This window comes from Jatropha curcas, chromosome 8, assembly GCF_041381405.1.
Source record: "Jatropha curcas cultivar XTBG-Jc1 chromosome 8, XTBG_Jcur_1.0, whole genome shotgun sequence".
Taxonomy (NCBI): Eukaryota; Viridiplantae; Streptophyta; class Magnoliopsida; order Malpighiales; family Euphorbiaceae; genus Jatropha; species Jatropha curcas.
This window is the reverse complement of record NC_143158.1, coordinates 11,234,576-11,258,240: the sequence shown is the minus strand read 5'-3', so window position 1 is coordinate 11,258,240 and position 23,665 is coordinate 11,234,576. Positions and strand designations below refer to the sequence as shown.

Here is a 23,665-nt window from a genome sequence, read left to right as displayed (position 1 = left end):
CATCCTCCATATTCTCCATATCAACATTAATTTATAAATATTTCTTTTAATTTCATAAATCATAATTCCCTAACAATTTTATTTATTACCAGAATTTAATTTTAATTAATCAAGCAATCTTTATTAATCAATAGATCACTAAATTAATTAATTAATCAAGTAATTAAACTAATCAATAGATCTAGCCAAATTAAATTTATTTAACTAATCAAAATTGCTAAATTAAATTAATTAATCAAGATTACGAAATTAATTTAATTAACTAAAATTATTAAAATTAATTTATACCCCAAAATTTAATTTCTTGTCGAATTTTGCTAGATCGGGGATTTGCTCATGTCGGATCGGAGCTACGCGCGCCGGAAGTGGCCGGATCTGACTGACAGTGGCAAAGGAAGGCGGAGATGGCGCGATCCGGTGGTCAGAGACTTGCTGGAGCGGCGGCAGAGCTGGCGATGGCGCGACGAGTTGCAGGAGCAAGCGGTGGCGCGATGCGATCCTCCCTGAGCTACTGTCTCCGCTTGATTCGAACGGAGGGAGGCAGATCGGCGAGCTTGGCGACGTCGAGCTGCAGCAAGGAACGCGGCGGAGTGGCGGTGGCGCACGGCTCTGCTGCTCTGCCTCTGTCTCGCCAAGAACGCAGATGCAAAGGGAATAGAATGAAAAAAGAGAAAGAAAAGAAAGAAAAGGAAGGAAGGAGGAGGAGGTGGCAGTGGTGGCGCGGTGGTGCTGCTGGAGGTGTTGCAGAAATGGTGAGGGAGAGGGAATGGGATGAGCGTAGGGATAAAAGAAAGACGGTTTCTAGAAGGTTTGGGCTAGTTCAATTCAATTTTGGTTCGATTCAGCCCAAATCTTGGTTTTTCATTTGATTTTTCGATTTTTAATTGGTTTTCGACTTGGTTCATCACTGTACGAATTTTTAAATTGCATTTAAATAGTTAACTTTATTTCCAGGCTGTCGGTTTATTAAATTTAATTGTTAAATCTTTGAAAATAAAAATTCGGGTTATTTCAGTCTTCCCCCCTTATAAAAATTCGTCCTCGAATTCTAAAAGTAACAAGAAACTAGGTTGCAACAGTTGTTTACAATAATAGTGGTTGTGCTTCTCACATAATGCTGCAACTGCTAAAAGTTCTCACATTCACCTTCAGGAGAATACTTGTTCTTCTGAGTAGTTAGAAGGATGAATCAAGAAGATGAGGTAAATATTTTTGAGTTCGTTAGTCAGAGTGGTGAAACAAATTTTTATGAAATTTATTAATTAAGACAAACCAATGGGTAAAAAATCTAATTTATAGGGAGGGTAGGATGTTTATAAGATGACTCCATCCCCAAAGTTATCTACCTTATCACCATAGTTAATTTTAACTTGAGTTGTACTATATCTACAAGTCGTCACCTCAAGTCAAATATTCATAACCCAAGGTACAGATTCGACACTAATATTCACCTTTACACATAAGAATTTAAGTCCCTAATAACCTCTGCTCAAGTAAGGGTTATTAATCTCATTAGTTATATATCATGTGACCTACATTGATGTATCGCCTCATTTATCTCTCACTAGCTATTATAGGCAATGATCATCACTCAATAAGATGCTCCTACACAAACCAATTATTAAATCTTCTGATACAAGAATCCCCATATTCAAATTTACTACTATCCCAATTTAGAATCCTTATTTCAAAATTCAAAACCTATATGCTGACTCATCCATTTTCCATCAATTCCAATATTAATATCATTGCTCTAATAATCATGGAAGAAGTTTATAATTAGATAAGAAGTTACAGCCAATTCAAGGAGGTTTTCGATTATTATCAAATTCTGCCATTAAGTACTATTTGATCATTTCCAATTAAAGAGAACAAATTCTTACCACCACTACAAGCTTATTTCAAACAAAATCATGACATTTCTCTAGCTAATTGCTATCAACTGATAGGAGATCCTGGCTTCTATCTCAATCTCATCACATATTTTTCAACTTAACCATTTTTCCAACGAAGATATATTATCTCTTTTCAAATCCTACTAATGAGAATCCTCATAAAAACAAATAGTACATCGACTATATAGAGAGAGTTTAAATTCACAATCAAGTTCCTATTTTAATTATTAACTTCTCTATTCCTCTTTCCAATTTGTCATACCATACGATTTCTTAACTAATTATGACAAGAACTTATGCAACTAGCCAAGTTAGCTGTTGCCATGTCGGATAATTCATAATTTATTTTCTAAAATTTTTAAACGCTATTCTATTATACTCAATTCCACAAAGAAATCCGGCTTACATTACTATTTTCTTTTTTTTTTTTTTTAAGTTTAATCAAGATGTAAAATTCTCCAAACCATAGTTTATATTCAATTTATCTATTTCTTCTGTCTTTAATCAATCTTTTAGTCCTAAGTTTACATATCTAGAAATCAAGAATCCTAAACAAGTAACGTCTTTTACTCTAGCTAAGTAAGAGATTAAGGGTGTTAAACCTATAATCCAACTCCTGATTTGTTTTATGTTTATTCTTAATCCCATGAATACCTATGAATATTCAAATAATAATATCATTGAGTTATTCCTTTTCTCCAAGTCTATCACCTCCAAAATTTGTAAAATTTATTCCTAATACGATCTAGGAATATCCTCAACCTTAATTATGTTCTCTCTATATCCTGTACTCCAAACAAGGTTAATACTTCATTGAATCCTTTAACATCAGAGTTACAATGTACCAGTCCTCAAATTGACCTAACTAATTAAGTATTGCCTTAAACCGCAACTTATATCGTAAACTGCCATCTATAACAATTTTATTCATTCAATCATAATTTCCACCAATTGCTAAGAAATTCAGAATAGCTTTACATTGACTCTAAATCATATATTAATGGCTCTCATCCTAATTGATATCTCAATAATTCCATGAGCAAATTTTAAATTAATAACTCACCAGATTATCACACTTAAGTTAGCCGTCAAGTATAGTTAAGATATACTCTTAGATCGTCTTGTTAACACATCCACTAATCTTATAATATATATTTTCAATCTTTAAATACTTGCGTGTACTCTTCTCACTAAATTTGCTAAAATTATCTCAAATCCACTTGTTTGTTCTTAACCAAATTTTTCAATATCCCAGATAAATAGTAATTTAAAACCTAGCTAGCTTACTAATAAATGAAAATACTCTAATTACCTTTATGGTCTAGTAAGGACATAAATATAACTTTCCTTCTTTATCCAATAATACAAGTAATTTGCAAAAGTTGCACTACTAATAGAAATTCCTTATTTTAATTGCTTTACGTCAAGAAATTAAATTTGTTCGCATTCGTTTTCATCTCAAGCTAAGTCTCATGATCCTTCATCAACTCTTATTCCCAGTTATTACTATTAATAACACTCATCACTTGTACATAATACATTTATAAGCTCAATATATGGGTTCAATTAATATAACTCATAAAACATAATATACTTATCAAATTACGGAAGTCGAAATTCTCTTATCCCTTTCTCTCAAGTAGAAAATCTATCTGTCTTTCTAAATATAAGTACTAAGTCCTTTTCCTCATCGGGATTACAATCCTCGAATCATTTATCTATTTGTTTATCACCAGACATTCAATAGCTTCCTATATTTGATCTCTTTTTAGATTCTAAATTTACTATTTATGAACCATTAAATTCTCAAAACTCACCTCAAAAAGACTCGATTAACTCAACTCATAAGTTTGGTTATAACATTGTCAATTATGTGTTTAATCTTCTATTAAAGTTATCATCGATAGTGATAACTATTTTAAACCTCAAAGCCAATTTCCTACCTTCAATAGTATACATGTTCCATCATTCTATCTTTAATAATATTTCACTTCTTTTTGTCTAACTACTTATTCTAAAGCATCTTTTAGCTTTCTATTTTATATATATATATATATATATATATATATATATATATATATATATATATATATATATATATATATATATATAATAGCTAAAGAGAATGATACAGATAAAAAACTAATAGAACAAAATAATTTTAGTAATGCAAGTTTAATTTGTTTAAATATACAATTAAAACGAATAGAAAACTTGTTAGAAGAAAAACCCCAATTAGATGATAATGTAAAAGGTAAAGAAAAGATAAAATCTCACATTTTTAAACCATATCAACTTTCTCTATCTAGTCAAAAGGAATTACAAAATAAATTTCTAGGAACATTAAAAGATCAGCTAAGTAAACTTGAATTACATTCAGAATCTACGCAACAAGTAGCACCTGAAACCCCTCAAACATCTAGAAATATAAATATAATAGAAGAAAACTCTCACTCTGAAATCAGTGAACCTGAATCAGAAGATATTAAACAATTTGAAATTAACCCCATATCACATAGAGAAATAGTAACTAGAGCACCAGATTTAGGATTAATAGATAAACCAAATCACATATCTCAATTTAAATATAATGCTACTACAATTTATGAATGGAATATAGATGGATTATCTGAATACAATATATTAAGTATATTGCAACAAATGACTATGGCAGCTAATGCTTATAAAACTCAGTCAATTATATCAGATAGGGCTATAGCAGAAATAATTATAGCAGGATTTACAGGCCAATTAAAAGGTTGGTGGGATTATCACCTAACTGACCAACAGCATTTAGAAATATTAAATTCTATCCAGGTAAATAGTGAAGGAGAACCAATATATGATGAAAATGGTGAAATTATCCAAGATGCAGTATCAACATTAATTCTCACTATTTCATTACATTTTATAGGAGATCCATCCCATTTAAAAGATAAAAATGCAGAATTATTAAGCAATCTAAAATGTAAAAAATTAAGCGATTTTCAATATTATAAAACTACTTTCCTTACTAGATTAATGTTAAGGGAAGATTCCAATCAAGCCTTTTGGAAAGAGAAATTCTTAGCCGGATTACCTTTTTTCTTGGGTGAAAAAGTTAGAAATTATATAAAACAACAATTTGGTAATCCAATACCTTATAATAAATTGACATATGGACAGTTAATCAGTATAATTCAAAAGGAAGGATTATAAATTTGTCAAGACTTAAAGCTTCAAAGAACTTTAAAATATGAGTTGCATAAAACTAAACAAGAATTAGGATCATTTTGTAAACAGTTTGATTATGGCATGACATCTACTCAGCGATGTAGAGGCCAATGTTCAGAACCAATTAAACCTAAAAAACACTATAAAAACAAGTATTATAAAAAACAATACAAGTCTAAACCTAGTCAAGATAAATATTATCAAAAAGAAAAATCAAAACCTCATAAGAAATATAAAAGTAAGCAACCATATAAATCTCCAAATAAAACTTCTTATAAAAATTTAACTTGTTATAATTGTGGTAAGAAAGGACATACTTCAAAATTCTGTCGATTCAACAAAAAATTAAATGCATTAAATCTAGAAGAAGAAGTGCTAAATAAAATTCATGAACTATATCTCGATTCCGACATCTCAGAATCAGAGGTATTAGAAAGTGAAAATCAAATTGATGAACTAGGAACAACAACTAGTTCTTCAGAGCAAACCATAAACATGCTTACTAAAGATCAAAGTACACTGTTAGAAGTGGTAAATAATATAACTGATCATGAAACTAAAACACAACTTCTTAAAAAATTAATAAAAAGTTTTGAAGAAGAAAAAGAATTAAAAGAAATAACTCCTAAACTACAAACTAACACTTATGATTTGACTACTATATTAAATAAAAATAAGAAAATAGAAATGGAAATCTCCACTAAAGAATTACAGAAAGAAATTAGAACTCTAAAACATGAAGTAAGCGACTTAAAATTACAATCTCAACAAAATGCTAAGAAAATAAAGTTATTAGAAACTCAAATCATATCTAGTTCTTCTTCTGAAGAACCAGATGATGACATAAAAGACGAAATAAACCAATTAGAAGAAGAAGAAGAAATAAATCATAATTTTCTATTTTTATTGCAAGAAATTACTTCAAGAAAATATTTAGTAAAAATAAACATTAAAATAGCAAATGATTTTATCTTAGATGCAATAGCATTATTTGATACAGGAGCGGATTTAAATTGCATAAAATCAGAATTAGTACCTAAAAGATATTGGTTAAACACTAAAGAAAAATTAAGCACAGCAAATAAAACTAAATTAGATATAGTAGGCAAGGTAGAAGCACTAATTATAAACCAAGATTTAGAAATAAAAACAGTATTTTTAATTTCTCCCCAAATAAATTATATGGTAATTTTAGGAACACATTTTATAAACCTAATAACACCCTATTCAGTTAAGGAGGATTGTATTAAATTTAAAATAAGAAATAAAAAAGCTAGACTCGAATTTACAGAAAAACCTAGGAGAAAAAACTTAAATTTACTAAAAGCTCATTCTATTAGAACAATAGAAATCAATTCATTAATAAAATCCAAGGAAGAAGACTTAAAAGAATTAAAGAATAATATGTGTTTAAAAAGAATTAAAGAACAACTAGAAATCGAATTTATACAAAATAAAATAAAAAACCTAAAAAATTATATGGAGATAAAACTTTGTGCAGATCACCCTAATGCTTTTTGGAACCGTAAACAGCATATAATTGATTTACCATATGAAAATAATTTTGATGAAAAAACCATTACAACTAAAGCCAGGCCAATTCAAATGAGTCCTGAATTAATAGAACATTGTAAAAATGAAATTAAAGAATTAGAAAATAAAAAATTAATTTGTAAATCAAGAAGCCCATTGTCATGTGCGGCATTCTATGTTAATAAAAATGCAGAGATAGAAAGAGGAGTACCAAGATTGGTAATAAACTATAAACCACTAAATGCAGCATTAAAATGGATAAGATACCCAATTCCAAATAAAAGAGATCTTTTAAAGAAATTGTACAATGCTAATATTTTTAGTAAATTTGACATGAAATCAGGTTATTGGCAGATACAAATTGCTCCTAAAGATAGATATAAAACAACATTTACTGTCCCTTTCGGTCAATATGAATGGAATGTAATGCCTTTTGGATTAAAAAATGCACCTTCAGAATTTCAAAGAATAATGAATGATATATTTAACCCATATTCAAAATTTTGTATAGTATATATTGATGATGTGTTAGTATTTAGTCAAACTATTGAAAACCATTTTAAACATTTAAAAACCTTCTGTATGATTATAGAAAAGAATGGTTTAGCACTTAGTCAAACTAAAATGGACTTATTTAAAACTAAAATCAGATTTTTAGGACATTATATTGAACAAGGAATAATTCAACCTATAGAACGAACTCTGGTCTTTGGAGAAAAATTTCCTAATGAAATCACTAATAAGATACAACTTCAGCGATTTCTTGGTTGTTTAAATTACGTCATTGATTTCTATCCCAATTTAAATTGTATGATAAAACCCTTACATGATAGACTTAGAAAAAATACCGGTCCCTGGACCGACAAACATACACAATTGGTAAACAATATTAAATCATTAGTAAAAGAAATTCCTTATTTATATATCCCCAATCCAACTGCATTTAAAATTGTAGAGACAGATGCATCCAACATAGGTTATGGAGGCATCTTAAAACAAAAAATCAATGGTAAAGAGCGTATAATCCAATATACGTCAGGACATTAGAACCAGACACAGATAAATTATTCCACTATTAAAAAAGAAATTTTAAGCATAGTTATATGTATAAATAAATTTCAATCAGATTTATTAAATCAAAAGTTTTTGCTCCGCATTGATTGTAAATCTGCAAAAGATGTTTTGCAAAAGGATGTTCAAAATCTTGCCTCTAAACAAATTTTTGCTAGATGGCAAGCACTCTTAAGTATTTTTGAATTTGATATAGAATACATTAAAGGAAATACTAATAATAGCCCAGACTTTCTAACACGAGAATTCTTACAGAACAATGGGAAAGAAGAAGGATAAGGGAAAAGAATCTATCCAAGAGCCAGATTCACCCACTAAAGCTCTTTCTGAGCAATCTGAAGATCTCCATAAAACTTTTACCTTAACTAGTAAACAAACCCCTTCTAAAGACCTCAAACAATGGATTGAAGAACTCAGTCAATCTCCAGAGGTACTAAAGGCCTTGCAAGGTATGACATCTTCTTCCACAGAAGATATAGGTATGATTTCTAAACCTCAAGCGATCGTACCCGTTCATGGTACGGCTAGTCTGTCTCAAACGGTAGACAGTAAAGACTTATCAAATCCGTTGATGGCTGTGGATTTGCCAAAAATCCAGCATTCTAATACTAGTAGTATTCATAAATGGTTTGTAAAAAATATTTATGATTATGAAATTGAAGTCGAGGACGGATATAATAATATTAATCCTTGGCAAATCATAAAGCATTATTATCCTGAGGATTGGTATTTTGTTCCAACTGATTTTTCAAAACCCCAGGAGTATTATCATAATATTTTAATAGATACTGGTTCTGTAAAAATAAAACATACTTTTGATACAAAAAATAAAACTGTAATTTCTTATTCTTCTATTCAAATAAAATGGGTTATTCATCCGAAAGATTGGCCCGTATCTTCACTTTCTACTCCAGTAAGATTTAAAGTTTTACATAAACACAATCCTATATATAATTATTTTGACTACAAAGAAGCTTGGGAAAAAGTTTTTTGTATTCAAAATCCAACTACCACTCATTCGTGGTTAGTTTATTTTGATCAACATATCCGAACCGACTTAAAAATCCCAAACTGGTTTAAAAAGTGGTGGCAGTCTAGAGGTATCTCTGAGGATATCATTCCTCCTGATATCATTTCTTTATACCATTATTTTAAATCCCACTATAAACCTAATCCTGGAGAAGTCCATATTCCATCCTTGATGTATTATTGTATGACTTTCTTCACCCCTTGGGTATATCAGTGGTATTTTGATTATCAATATGTTCCGGGAACCCAAATTCCTATGTTGGTAAAAAGACACAAAATAAAATGGTGGGGATCTTTCAAAAATACCACTACTGAAATAAAGATCAGTCAATGGATTCGTACTAAAATAGCTAACTCCTCCATGCCAGCATTAACCTATGCCAGTACACTAGCTATTCAGGAAAACCCTACATTTGGAATCCAGAAAGCACAGTGTCAAGCCCGGTTAGCTGCGGCGAAAACCCCAGAAGAATATAAACTGATCTGTCAAGAAATGTTTCAACAACTTTCAACCAGCTCAGAACTCCCAGTAAACCCATCATCCAGTAAACCTAGAAGCGTATCATCTGGTAAATCCTCATCTAAAATAAGACATAAAGGCAAAAATAAATTGACTTCATCATCATCTTCAGCAGTCTCTGTATCTTCCCTTGACGATAGAGATGAAGACAATATTCTGCCAACAATAAAAATCAAAAGTAAAGCAGATAAAAAAGCAAAAGCAAGAAAAGAAAAAATAAAGCAAAAAGAAAAAAGAAAAGAAAAAATAAAAAGAAAAGAAAAGAAAAAGAAGGACGCATCGTCCTCATCTTATTCTGATTCCTTATAAAACAGGCAGAAGGAACCTTATTCCTTCAATTTAATTTATTCAAAACTGATTATGTTATTAAAACTGAAGAAAGAGATTTTCAATTAAGTAAACCTTTTGAAAGGATAACTCTTTTATCTTCTAAAACTTTACAACATCATAAAAATAAAAAATATAAATATATTCATATAGGATTAATTCAAGTAGGAATAAAACCTTTAACTAGAGAAGGATTAAACACTAGTATTCTTGCTGTAGTAAGAGATGCTAGATTTTTAAATTTTCAAGATTCTTTATTAGGATCTGTTGAAACTAGTCTAAGTGAAGGGCCTATTTCATTTGAAGTATACCCTGATATGACAGTTTCACTAAATGATTTAAATATTTTAGAAAGTACAGTTTTAGAAATTAAAACACATAATTATAAAATGAAACAAGGATCAATTCTTATTTCTTTAATCTATAAAATTCATTATAAAGCCATGAATTCAGCTTTTGGTACTAAATATAAATTACAACCTAAAATTGGGGAAACTAGATTCCTTCAAACGGACTTAACTAAAACAAATACAGTAATTCCTAAAACCATTCAATGGAAAGACATAACACTCCCAGAAGAATGGATTTTGGAAGGAGTTGTGCCTCCTCCAGTCACAGAAAAGGTAAAACCCAACATAAATTTACAAAAAATTGAACAATTTGAAGATGGTAAAGTTACATTAAAATTTAATAGAAGTCAAAGTATGAGGTATACAGGATCGTCTTCCTCTGTTACTACAGATGAGAATGATAAACCTACTTCATCTATACCTTCTGTTATATATGCTAAGTATAAAGAAACTGAGCCTAAACCAATTATCCAAACATTAGTAAAACCAAGGTATTCTACCTCAGATATTCCAAATATAAGTCAATCTCTTAAAATGAAAGGTGTTGATTATAGTAATTCTATTCCACAGGCAGTTTATAATCCTGTTGATAATTACTTAAACCAACAATCCAATTTAGCAAATTCATCTCCAGAATCACCAATAGCTTCAGCTATAACTGAAAATGTTAGTGATATAAATAAAGAATTAAATGTTCTTAGTAAAGATGATATTGAAAAAAGTTTAATAAAAGAAATATCTAAAATAAAAAATTTAATCAAAATGAAAAAGATATTAAAGACATATACTTTTGAAGAATTAAAATATGAATATTTAGAATATAAATTAAATACCCAAACTGACATTAAATTCTTTGATTGGTATGACTTAATTAAAGAAAATAAATCTAATAAAAGTGTAAATCCAATAACTATTCGTGATAAAAGACCAGAATGGATAGTAAATGAACAAACAATAAAATATGATTTTCCTCCTAAAACCATTAGTAAGTTAAAATACCAAGACAATGAAATTGTATGTGCACCATATAAAATTGCTCAAGAAAATGATGCAAATAAAAAGGTAATTGAACAAAATAATTTTAGTAATGCTAGTCTAATTAGTCTAAATACTCAATTAAAAAGAATTGAAAACTTATTAGAAGTGAAACCAATTGTAAATGAAAATGTAAAAGGTAAAGATAAACTTAAAACTCATATTTTTAAACCTTTTCAAATTTCACAGTCTAATCAAAAAGAATTTGTAAATAAATTAAAAGACCAGTTAAGTAAACTTGAGGTTCGTTCTGAGACTACTCAACACGTAGCTCTTGATACTCCTCAAGCATCTGTAAATATTTTAGAAGAAAATACTAATTCTGAGATTAGTGAACCTGATTCAGAAGATATTAAAAAATTTGAAATAAATCCTATAACCCATAGAGCAATAGTAAATAGGGCACCAGACCTAGGTATAATTGATAAACCTAATACTATATCTCAATTTAAATATAATGCAACAACAATATATGAATGGAATATAGATGGACTTTCTGAATATAATATATTGAGTATTCTGCAGCAAATGACAATGGCTGCTAATGCATATAAAACTCAATCAATTATTTCAGATAGAGCTATCGCAGAAATAATTATAGCTGGCTTCACAGGCCAATTAAAAGCTTGGTGGGATTATCACTTAACCGACCAACAACATTTAGAAATATTAAATTCAATTCAAGTAAATGATGAAGGTGAACCTATATATGATGAGAATGGTGAAGTAATTCAGGATGCTGTGTCATCTTTAATTCTCACTATTTCCTTACATTTTATAGGAGATCCATCTCACTTAAAAGATAAAAATGCAGAATTATTAAGTAATCTTAAATGTAAAAGACTAAGTGATTTTCAAGAATATAAAACAACTTTCCTCACTCGATTAATGTTAAGGGAAGATTCCAATCAAGGCTTTTGGAAAGAAAAGTTCTTGGCGGGATTACCTTATTTTTTGGGTGAAAAAGTTCGAAATTATATTAAACAACAATATGGTCAACCTATACCTTATAGTAAATTAACTTATGGACAGTTAATTAGTATAGTTCAAAAAGAAGGTTTACAAATCTGTCAAGATTTAAAGCTTCAAAGAACATTAAAATATGAAATGCATAAAACTAAAAAAGAATTAGGATCTTTTTGTAAACAATTTGATTATAATTTAACATCTTCTCAGAAGTGTGATGGACAATGTTCTAGGACACCTAAAACTAAAAAACATTATAGAAATAAAGATTATAGAAGGCAATATAGGTCCACACCAAGTAAAGATAAATTTTATCATAAAGAAAAATCTAAACCCCCTAGAAAACAAAAAAGAAAGCAACCATACAAATCTTCAAATAAAACTTCTTTTAAAGATTTAACTTGTTATAATTGTGGTAAAAAAGGTCATACTTCTAAATTTTGTAAATTCAATAAAAAATTAAATGAATTAAACTTAGACGATGAAGTATTGAATAAAATTCATGAACTATATCTTGATTCTGATACTTCAGAATCTGAGACTATAGAAAGCGAAAACCAAATTGATGAATTAGGTTCAACAACTAGTTCATCTGAAAAATCTTTAAATATATTAACTAAAGATCAAAGTACCTTATTAGAAGTAGTAAATACTATAGAGGACCAAGACACTAAAGCTAAACTTCTTAAAAAACTCATAAAAAGTTTTGAAGAAGAACCCAAAGTAAAAGAAGATATAATTCCTAAAATTCAAACTAATACTTATGATTTAACCACTATATTAAATAAACATAAACATAAGCAAGTAGAAGTCGAAATCTCCAATAAAGAATTAAAACAAGAAGTTAAAACTCTAAAGCATGAAGTAAGTGAATTAAAACGGCAATTTCAACTCCACGATAAACTCATAAAATTATTAGAATCCCAACTAGTTTCTAGTTCTTCTTCTGAAGAACCTGAAGATGATATAAAAGATGAATTAAACCAATTGGATGAAAACGTAGATAGTAATTTCTTAAATTTATTGCAAGAAATAACATCCAGAAAATATTTAGTAAAAATAAACATTAAAATAAATGATTTTTGTATAGATGCAATTGTACTGTTTGATACAGGTGCAGATTTAAACTGTATAAAATCTGATATAATACCTAAACGATATTGGCTAAAAACCTAAGTACAGCGAATAAATCTAAACTAGAAATTATTAGTAAAACGGATGCAATGATAGTAAATCGAGATTTAGAAATAAACACAGTCTTTTTACTATCACCTCAGATAAATTATATGGTCATATTAGGAACCCCTTTTATAAACCTAATAACACCATATTCAGTTAAAGAAGATTGTATTAAGTTCAAAATACGAAATAGTAAAGCTAGGCTAGAATTTAGTGAAAAACCTAAAAAGAAGCAATTAAATTTGTTAAAAGCTCATTCTATTAAAATTTTAGAAATAAATTCTCTACTAAAATCAAAGGAAGAAGACTTAAAAGATTTAAAAAATAATTTACATTTAACTAGAATTAATAACCAGTTAAACAATGAAGTTATACAAAATAAAATCAAAATTCTAAGAACATTTATGGAAAATAAATTATGTGCTGACCATCCAAATGCTTTTTGGAATCGTAAACAGCATGTAGTTGATTTGCCATATGAAAAAGATTTTGATGAAAAAACAATCAAAACTAAGGCAAGACCAATTCAGATGAACCCTGAATTAATTGAACATTGTAAAAAAGAAATTAAAGAATTAGAAGATAAAAAATTAATTTGTAAATCTAGAAGCCCATGGTCTTGTGCAGCCTTTTATGTAAATAAAAATGCTGAAATAGAACGTGGTGTTCCCCGATTAGTAATAAATTATAAACCATTAAATACAGCTTTAAAATGGATTAGGTATCCTATTCCCAATAAAAAAGATCTTTTAAAGAAATTGTATAATGCAAATATTTTTAGTAAATTTGATATGAAATCAGGTTATTGGCAAATTCAAATTGCCCCTCAAGACAGATATAAAACAGCATTCACAGTTCCATTTGGTCAATACGAATGGAATGTAATGCCATTTGGATTAAAAAATGCTCCTTCAGAATTCCAACGAATAATGAATGACATTTTTAATCCATACTCAACATTTTGTATAGTCTATATAGATGATGTATTAATTTTTAGTCAAACCCTTGAAAACCATTTTAAACACTTAAAAACCTTTTGCATGGTTATTGAGAAAAATGGTTTGGCACTTAGTAAAACGAAAATGGATTTATTTAAAACTAAAATTAGATTTTTGGGTCATTATATTGAACAAGGTAAAATTCAACCTATAGAACGATCACTTGTTTTTGGAGAAAAATTTTCAGATGAAATTACTAATAAACTCCAATTACAAAGATTTCTTGGTTGTTTAAACTATGTAATTGATTTTTACCCTAATCTAAATTGTCTGATAAAACCATTACATGATAGACTAAGAAAAGATGCTCGTCCTTGGACGGATAAGCATACTCAGTTAGTTAAACAAATAAAAATCTTAGTAAAAGAAATACCTTATTTATATATTCCTAATCCGACAGCATTTAAAATAGTTGAGACTGATGCTTCTGATATAGGATATGGTGGTATTTTAAAACAGAGATTATCTGATAAAGAGCGCATTATCCAATACACTTCGGGTCATTGGACTCCTGCTCAAATCAATTATTCTACTATTAAAAAAGAAATTTTGAGTATTGTGATATGTATAAATAAATTTCAATCTGATCTTTTAAATCAAAAATTTTTATTACGTATTGATTGTAAATCTGCTAAAGATGTTTTACAAAAAGATGTTAAAAACCTTGTCTCTAAACAAATTTTTGCACGATGGCAAGCATTATTAAGTGTTTTTGATTTTGATATTGAATTTATTCCTGGTAATAAAAATAATATTCCGGACTTTCTAACCCGCGAATTCTTACAGAACAATGGGTCAAAGGAAAGATAAAGAGAAAAGAAAAGCACCTAAAGAGGAATCTACCTCACCTAGTAAAGCTCTTTCTGAGTACTCTGAAGACCTTTGTAAAACCTTAAACACTAAACCTACCCCCAGTAAAGACCTTAAAAAATAGATTGAGGAACTCTCTCAATCTCCAGAAGTTATTAAAGCCTTACAGTCTATGGCATCCTCTTCAGCGGAGGATACAGGTATGTCTTCTCAATCTAAAGCGATCGTATCCGCTCATGATACGGCTATTCCGTCTCAAACGGTAGGCGGTAAAGAATTATCAAATCCGTTTATAGCTGTGGATTTGCCAAAAATCCAATCTAATAATATTTATAAATGGTTTTCTAAACCTATGTATGATTTTGAAATAGAAATTGAGGATGGATATAATCATATCAATCCTTGGCAAATAGTAAAATCTTTTTATCCTGAGAATTGGTATTTCATGCCAACTGATTTTTCTAAACCTCAGGAATATTATAGTAATATTTTAATTGAGACAGGATCAGTAAAAATTAAGCATACTTTTGATAAAAGTATTAAAAATATAATCTCTTACTCTTCTATACAAATAAAACGCGTCATCCATCCTAATGAATGGCCCGTACCTTCTCTTTGTACTCTAGTAAAATTTAAACATTTGTATAATCATTGTACTACATATAATTATTTTGATTATAAAGAAGCGTGGGAAAAAGTTTTTAATATTCAAAATCCCACTTATACACATTCTTGGTTGATTTATTTTGACCAAACAACTTTTACTAAAATTGGTAAAGTTCCTAATTGGTTTAAACGATGGTGGCAATTTAAAGGTATTTCTGAGGATATTATGCCTCATGAAATCCATTATTTATTCCAATTCTTTAAAACTCATTATAAACCTACACCTGAAGAAGTACATATATCTTCCCTGATGTATTATTGTATGACCTTCTTCACACCCTGGGTTTACCAATGGTATTTTGATTCTCAGTATATTCCGGGAACCCAAATTCCCATGCTAATCAAACGCCATAAAATTAAATGGTGGGGAGCTTTTAAGAATACCACCACTGAACTTAAAATTGGTCAATGGATTCGCCATAAATTATCCAACCCCATTAAACCTGCTTTAACCTATGCTAGCACATTGGCTATACCCGAACATCCACAATTTGGGATCCAAAAAGCCCAATGCCAAGCTCGGTTAGCAGCAGCTAAAACTCCTGAGGAGTATAAACTCATTTGTCAAGAAATGTTCGAACAGTTATCAACTGACTCGAACCCCATGGTAAAACCATCCTCCAGTAAAGCACTTGGTGCATCTTCTTCCACTAAATCTTCCAAAACCAGTTGTAAAGGTAAACAAAAGTTAAATTGGGCATCAGTATCATCATCGTCAGATTCCAACTCGTCCACGGATAATGATGATGATGGAGAAAGTATTAAATCCGCCATTAAACTTAAAAGCAAAGCAAGTCAAAAGGCTAAAGCAAAAGCAAAGTTAAAGCAAAAGGAAAAGAAGAAAAAACAAGTAAAAGAGAAAGTGAAAAAGAAAAAGCCGGACAGCTCATCGTCCTCTTCTTCATTCTCTTCCTCGGATACTTTGTAAAGAGCATCTTCAACAGTAAAAAGCCAAGGTACAGTGGCCGACAACCCACTGTTCATCCACAGTAAAAGCATGATGGCAGACAAGATACTGTACATCAATAGTAAAAGCCAATAGTAAAGATTTCATATTTTGTTATTTAAAGAGAGCCTCTCCTCTTTGTGAAGGCATAAGCTTAGATTAGAGATAAAACCCTTACACTGATACTCTCCCTTCTTCCTTCAACTGTTATTGTAAGGATTCAAGGTTCGAAGATCATTGTAAGTTAAAACCTAGTTTGAGCTTATCATTTAAATTTAAATATTTTTGTATATTTAAATATATTTAAATTTTGTAATTAAATAAAAGTTTGTTTTAAACTGCTACTTATTAAAGCCCGTGTTAACGACACCTTTCTTCTTCTCCCTCCACAATCTGACTTAATTCTGGGGATCCCAGGTTAAGGTTGCAGGAACCCTAAACCTTGTGTTAAAACTAAATTAAATTGATAAAATTGGCTGAGTAAATTGATAAATATTAAATTGATAAATTAATTATAAGTATGCTCTGTGGATGCAGCTTAGTCTGATCTTCCACATCAGAAATATCATTGTGATTATTTGTATAAATCATTTCATCATAATTTACTTCAGAATCAACATACTGGTAAAATTAAATTTAATGAGTTATATTTATATCTTTATAGATCCCATTGATCATAGCATTCTAATTTATATCTATAGTGACCTTTAGTAAACGATCCCTTTCCTTTATAATTTACTTCAGAATCAACATACTGGTAAAATTAAATTTAATGAGTTATATTTATATCTTTATAATTTACTATTCATGATCAGTTAAATTCTTAATATCTACCTTATCTCTATTCTCCAAGAGATATAACAAGAAACTTTTCAATTATACAAATATTATTCTCCTCTATTCTTTATATTCAAATTATGTTCACATTATATTCAATTTATATTCATGCTATAATTTTCCTAATATAATTATCACCTAATATAATAGCATTGCAATTCCAAAACCACTAATCTCCTTTATTAACTTTTACTTTCATTTTATTCTACTAGATCCATAAACTTAGTCTGGTTTATTAAACATTCTACATGTACTAGGATCACTACATACTGTCTAATACACTCACTGCACACTCAACTTTCATCGTATTACTTCCTATATTATACTAACTATCCCTTAAATATATACACCACCCTCGTAATTTTGTAAACGATTCAACCTAATTACCCAACTTATCATTTTTCTACCAGACATTCCTTTATATTCCTAAATGTCCTTAAGATTAGGTCCATAACTCTTTCATTACTTGTAAATGCTCCTATTAACTATTAGTCAATCTTTTCTATCTTAACAATAATCACTCATAAACTCTTGATCATTTTGTCTTAGAATTTATTCACATATAAGCACAGTGAGATCAACACAAACCACAATTTCTTTTTTTTTTTTTTTTTTTTTTTTTTTACACTCATGAAATCCCAAAATATAGAAATCCTTATCTTAAATCCCCTCATACATCATTACTCCTAATTTTTATCAATTTTAATAACAGTGATTCCAAATTTATCAAAACTCTAAATACTAACTATCCTCATTTAAATCACACTAATTCATACTCCTCACCTTTCTGTATTTGATTCTTTTCTTAATATTCACACAGTAACAGGACTAGATCCATTCTTACTTATCTAATTCATTAGTATAACATCAATTCAATACTTGGACAATTATCTCTCCATGTCCGATGTCATTCATCAATACACTTAATCATCATAGCCCACTATTTACATAAGTACCTTAATTCCCTTATAGAATTGTTCCTCGGATCATAGAATCTCCCGTTAAACAAAAATCATTGTTTGTCATTTTCATACCATTGAGTGTACAACAACTATTTTAAACATCAAAAGACTAAATACCATTAGATTTAATTCTTATTTATACCATATTAAACCATAAAATGCCACAATCCACACAATAACCGTCACTAGGTACATAAAGATCAAAGTAATTTATCTCTTACTAAGAGTCACAATTCACTTTTCTCATAACCACAATAATTTATATTATTACCTATATTCATACACTTGAAAAGAAATAGCTGATGAATACCACAATACATTTTACTCCACCAAGCAGTAATTACTTCTCATAATTTAAAAATCACCACCAACATTATCACGAAAAATACTCATCATCAATTATCATTGCAAAGCACACCAAATCATTTATTATTTAAACCTTATAAATATCATTTATGTAATTACACCAATTAATATATATATATATATATATATATATATATATATATATATATATATATATATATATATATCAGTGAAGCAGAACGCAGTTTGCAATCCATCTTCATCATGTGGAAGAAATATTACAGAAAAAACTCAAATCATGAAATCTTACAAAGACATCCTATCAGGTACTTTTACTACTTCTTCTATTCCTATCAAATCTGGAAGTAAGCATAAGGGCGTTCCCTCTATATCTTTCTCTAAAGAGGAAGTCTCCATCTTGGCTCAACGCTTCTCCTTAGCATTGGTAGCATCCTTCTCACAAGACCGGCCGTCCTTGGCTTCTTTGAAAACTTGGTTCGAGAAGGTTGGCTTTACGGGAGGACCATCTATTGGGCTTCTTGATGACAGGCACATTCTGCTGAACTTCACCTCCCATGAAGATTACCAGCGATGCTTTCTTAGGCGTAACTGGACTGTGCAAAAATTCCCCATGAAAATTACCAAATGGTCTCCGGACTTTGATCCTAGGTTTGACAATCCAATTGTGCCTGTTTGGGTCTCTCTCCAACATCTTCCAATCCACTTACACGACAGAAATGCATTGTTCTCCATTGCAAGCCTGCTAGGTACGCCTATTACCCTTGATGCTGCAACTGCTTCTTTCTCTAGACCATCTACTGCACGTTTCTGTGTTGAAATGGATATATCCTCAGAACTACCTCAAAAAATAAGGGTAATGAATGGGGACACAGAGCTTTACCTATATCCCAACTATGAAAAAGTCCCATTCTTTTGCAAAACCTGTCATCAGATTGGTCATCAAGAATCATCATGCAGAAAACTCATAACAGATGTTCAATCCAGTGAACCAAGATCGGAAGCTGCCAAACATAAGGCAGCAAATCAATCTACACAGTTGCCAGGCACAGAAAAGCACTGGGTCCCAAAAGTCACCAAGAATAATGTGCAAACAGAAAAGTCCACACTGGACACAATAATTCAAAATAATACAGAGCAAAAGTCCAACGTGGACACTGTAGCACAGCATGCTAATGAGAAAACAGTGCAGTCCAACCTTGATACAGTAACTCAAGAGAATCATTTGACTACCACTTTGGAGATTATCGAGGCTAAAATTCAAAACAATTCAATCGAGGTGGTCCCTACTGAAGACAATATGGTACATGATGATCAATTACCTCTTCTCTCAAATAATGAAGGTGAAAATCCCCTGAAAGTTCTGGATAATCCTCTTAGCTCCTGGAGTCATCAAGCAATATTGGTACCCAGTGAACCTGCATACACAGAAAATAATTGCAATGATGGTCACATTGAAGACATTTCTACATCCCTCACCAAACTCAATCAGGAAGAGCAGGAACTCATCAAAGCAATGCCAGCTCAAATCAACCTGGACAGAGAGGCAGAAGAATTTAGTAAAGATGATAATACTACTACAGAGGACACTAATACTCTGGTAAGACTTGCCACTAGTGATACTGAATTTGATGGGAAGATGCATCATAGAAGAAAGCAACAATCTAGCAGAATATGCACCCGGAGTATGGCACAAGCTTCTACCCTCACCCATACCTCATGAATTGTTTATTCTGGAATGTATGTGGGATAGCCTCCAGGTGCCAAAGGCTGTGCCAATTAATCAACAAATGGCACATTGATATAGCTGCTATTATGGAACCCATGGTTAGTTACACTAAAATCCATAATTTTGCTTTGAAGACTGGTATGGGTGGATACATTCATGCTTATGATAATAAAATCTGGATTCTTTGGAACCCAGACAAACTCACACTTCTTCAACAGGTTCCTTATAATCAAATAGTACACTGCCTCTTCCAATGTACCAAAACAAGGCTAAAATTCTGGTTTAGTGCAGTATATGGTGAACATACGCAGCAAGCAAGGAAAACATTATGGGAAGAGATAACTCGAAAAGCTAAAGACACTGCTATTGGATGGTTATTGGGGGGTGACTTCAATGCAATATCAAGTCTGGAACATCACAAAGGACCCTCCACTCCCAATATTTCATATATAGCAGATTTTCAGAGATGTATAGAAGAAAGTGACCTATTGGAGAATGACACTTTGGGCAAATCTTATACCTGGACTGGTATTCGAAGAAATGGGAGGATCTGGAGAAGAATTGACAGAGTATTCTACAACCTTCCAATGACAGACATTTTCCCCAACCTTACCACTCAAATTCTAGCCAGAGGAACCTCAGATCATAATCCTTTACTCTTGAAAGGTTGGCTGCCTCAGGGACAGGGACCAAAAAGCTTCAGATTTCTTAATGTTTGGACTTCCCATCACTCATTTCATGACACTGTTAAGAAAAGTTGGGACTCTAATCCTCCTTGTAATGGCATGCATGGTCTAATGCTCAAGCTTAAATTTCTTAAAGAAACACTCAGAAGATGGAACTCAGAGGTCTTTGGGAATATTTTTGACAAAATTAACAGGGCAGAAATAACAGCCAGGGAGGCAGAAATAATTTTTGAAAATAATCCAACAGCAGCAAACAGAGCTCTAGCATTCCAAAGAAGGGCAGAACTGACAAAAGCAACTAATGAGGAGTACTACTACTGGAAACAAAAGGCAAATGTGAAGTGGCTTAAGGAAGGTGATGCAAATACAAAATTCTACCATACCATAACCAAAGAAAAAAGAAGACAGCAAGCTATCTTAACCATTAAAAGGGAAGATGGAACATGGACTGATAATCAAGATGAAATCAAAGAGGAGGCCATCCAATTTTTCTCTAATCTGTACCAATTTCAACCAGTGGAGGAAGATGAGGATTTCTTCTCAAGTATACCAAGGATCATCACACAAGAAGATAACTCACATTTGTTATCCATCCCAAATGAAAAGGAAATTAAGGAAGCAATATGGGATTTGCATCCAGATAGTTCAGCAGGTCCAGACGGTTACAATGGATATTTCTTTAGAAAATGTTGGGATATTATTCATACTGATGTCACCTCAGCTTGCCAAGAATTTTTTCTGGGGGTGAAAATTCCAAAAGCTGCAGGAAGCACCCTAATTGCTCTTATTCCCAAGACTGAAAGTCCTAATAGAATGGATCAATTCAGGCCAATATGTTTATCAACCTTCTTTAGCAAAATCCTCACCAAGATACTAGCAACCAGGCTCTCTAAAGTTCTACACAAGATAATATTAGTGGAACAGGCGGGTTTTATCCCAGGAAGAAGCATTCATCAACATATATTAATAGCCAAGGAAATGATTCACCTTTTGGACAAAAAAGTGAGAGGGGGGAACCTAGTTATCAAGCTTGACATGAAGAAGGCATTTGATATGATGTCCTGGACCTACATTTCAAAGATATTGAATGCATTTGGATTCTCTCCTAAATTCCAAGATCTTATTATTCAATTTCTAGACAGTACCTACCTCTCAATTTTAATTAATGGAAGTCCACAAGGTCTCTTCAAACCAAGTAGAGGGGTAAAGCAAGGAGACCCACTTTCCCCCCTACTTTTTATCATTGCTTCTGAGGGTTTCTCCAGAGGCTTTAACCAGCTTTTCACATCAGGAGTTCTTACACCATATTCTCTGGGAAGACACTCTCAACTGGTCAGTCACCTAGCCTATGCAGATGACTTAATACTATTCACCAATGGAAGTTTGCCTAATCTGTTGAAACTCAAGCATTTCCTTAATAGATTCCAATCAGTATCAGGACAAAGGATAAACTTCCAAAAAAGTCATTTCATAGCATCAGAAAAATTGGGGAGCCACAAACTTAGAGCAATGGAGAGAGCCCTGGGTATGTCAAGGAGCAGTCAGCCCTTTGAATATCTAGGTGCTCAGATATTCAAGGGCATCAATAGAACTAAATACTGCACCAAACTCCTTAATCTATTTGACAAAAAACTCAATGGATGGTTCAAGCAAACTCTATCTCCAAGTGGTAGACTAGTCCTGATAAAGCATGTCCTAAGTGCCATCCCTCTACATACTATGGCAGCTTCCCCTCTTCCTAAATCAGTTATAAAACTTTTAAACAAGAAAATGGCAAGGTTCTTCTGGGGCTCAACAACTGATGTAAATAAGCATCAGTGGGTGAAGTGGAGTAAACTATGCATGCCTACTACACAGGGAGGTCTAGGAATCAGAAGCATAGACAAACTTCAGAAATCCATAAATTTAAAAATTTGGGAAGACTATGTTGCTAATAACTCTTGGTGGGGACATTTTATGCATTCAAGATATCCAAGGGGGGACAACTTTATTGCCAAACTAGTGGACTCTCCTATTTGGAAAACTATCTGTTCTTTCAACGATAGAGGGAAGGAGTTGATAGCAGAGGTTCCTAAGGATCCAAACACAACCACTCATTCTCTATCTCAGATTTATACATGGTGTCAAGGACAGACCACAGGCTCATTCATAGACAAAGCTATATGGAGTTTCAAACAAGTTCCAAAAATTAAGGTTTTCTTATGGAAACTTTTCAATAGAAGTCTAGCTGTGCCTGACAATTTGCGGAAGATAGGGTTCCACCTACCCACCCAATGCCCCTTTTGCAAGAAAGACGAAGCTACCAATAACCATATGTTTTATACATGTACAAAAATTAAAACAATATGGTTTTTCTTTGCTGATATTTTGGACTTGCAGGTAATAACAGCTAATAACTATCACCAGATATGCATGCTATGGTGGCTACAAGCAGGGGAGAAAGATATTGTCAAAATCATAAGGGGTGTGCTACCAGGAATTATTACTTGGCACATATGGAAAACATATAACAACATCACTCATGATGAGGAATAATTCAATCAGAACAGGCTGATACAGGAAATTACATGGATGACTTACCATTGGGCA

The 23,665-nt window shown here is 31.3% G+C and overlaps 1 protein-coding gene across 1 annotated transcript; it reads left to right on the top strand.

Annotated features, from left to right (window-relative positions):
* Positions 1 to 7,971: 7,971 nt before the first annotated feature.
* On the top strand, positions 7,972 to 9,570 carry LOC149494196 (uncharacterized). The gene has a single exon (XM_089725422.1). The coding sequence runs from the start codon at positions 7,972 to 7,974 to the stop codon at positions 9,568 to 9,570; it is 1,599 nt and encodes a 532-aa protein (XP_089581548.1).
* The last annotated feature ends 14,095 nt before the right edge of the window (positions 9,571 to 23,665 follow it).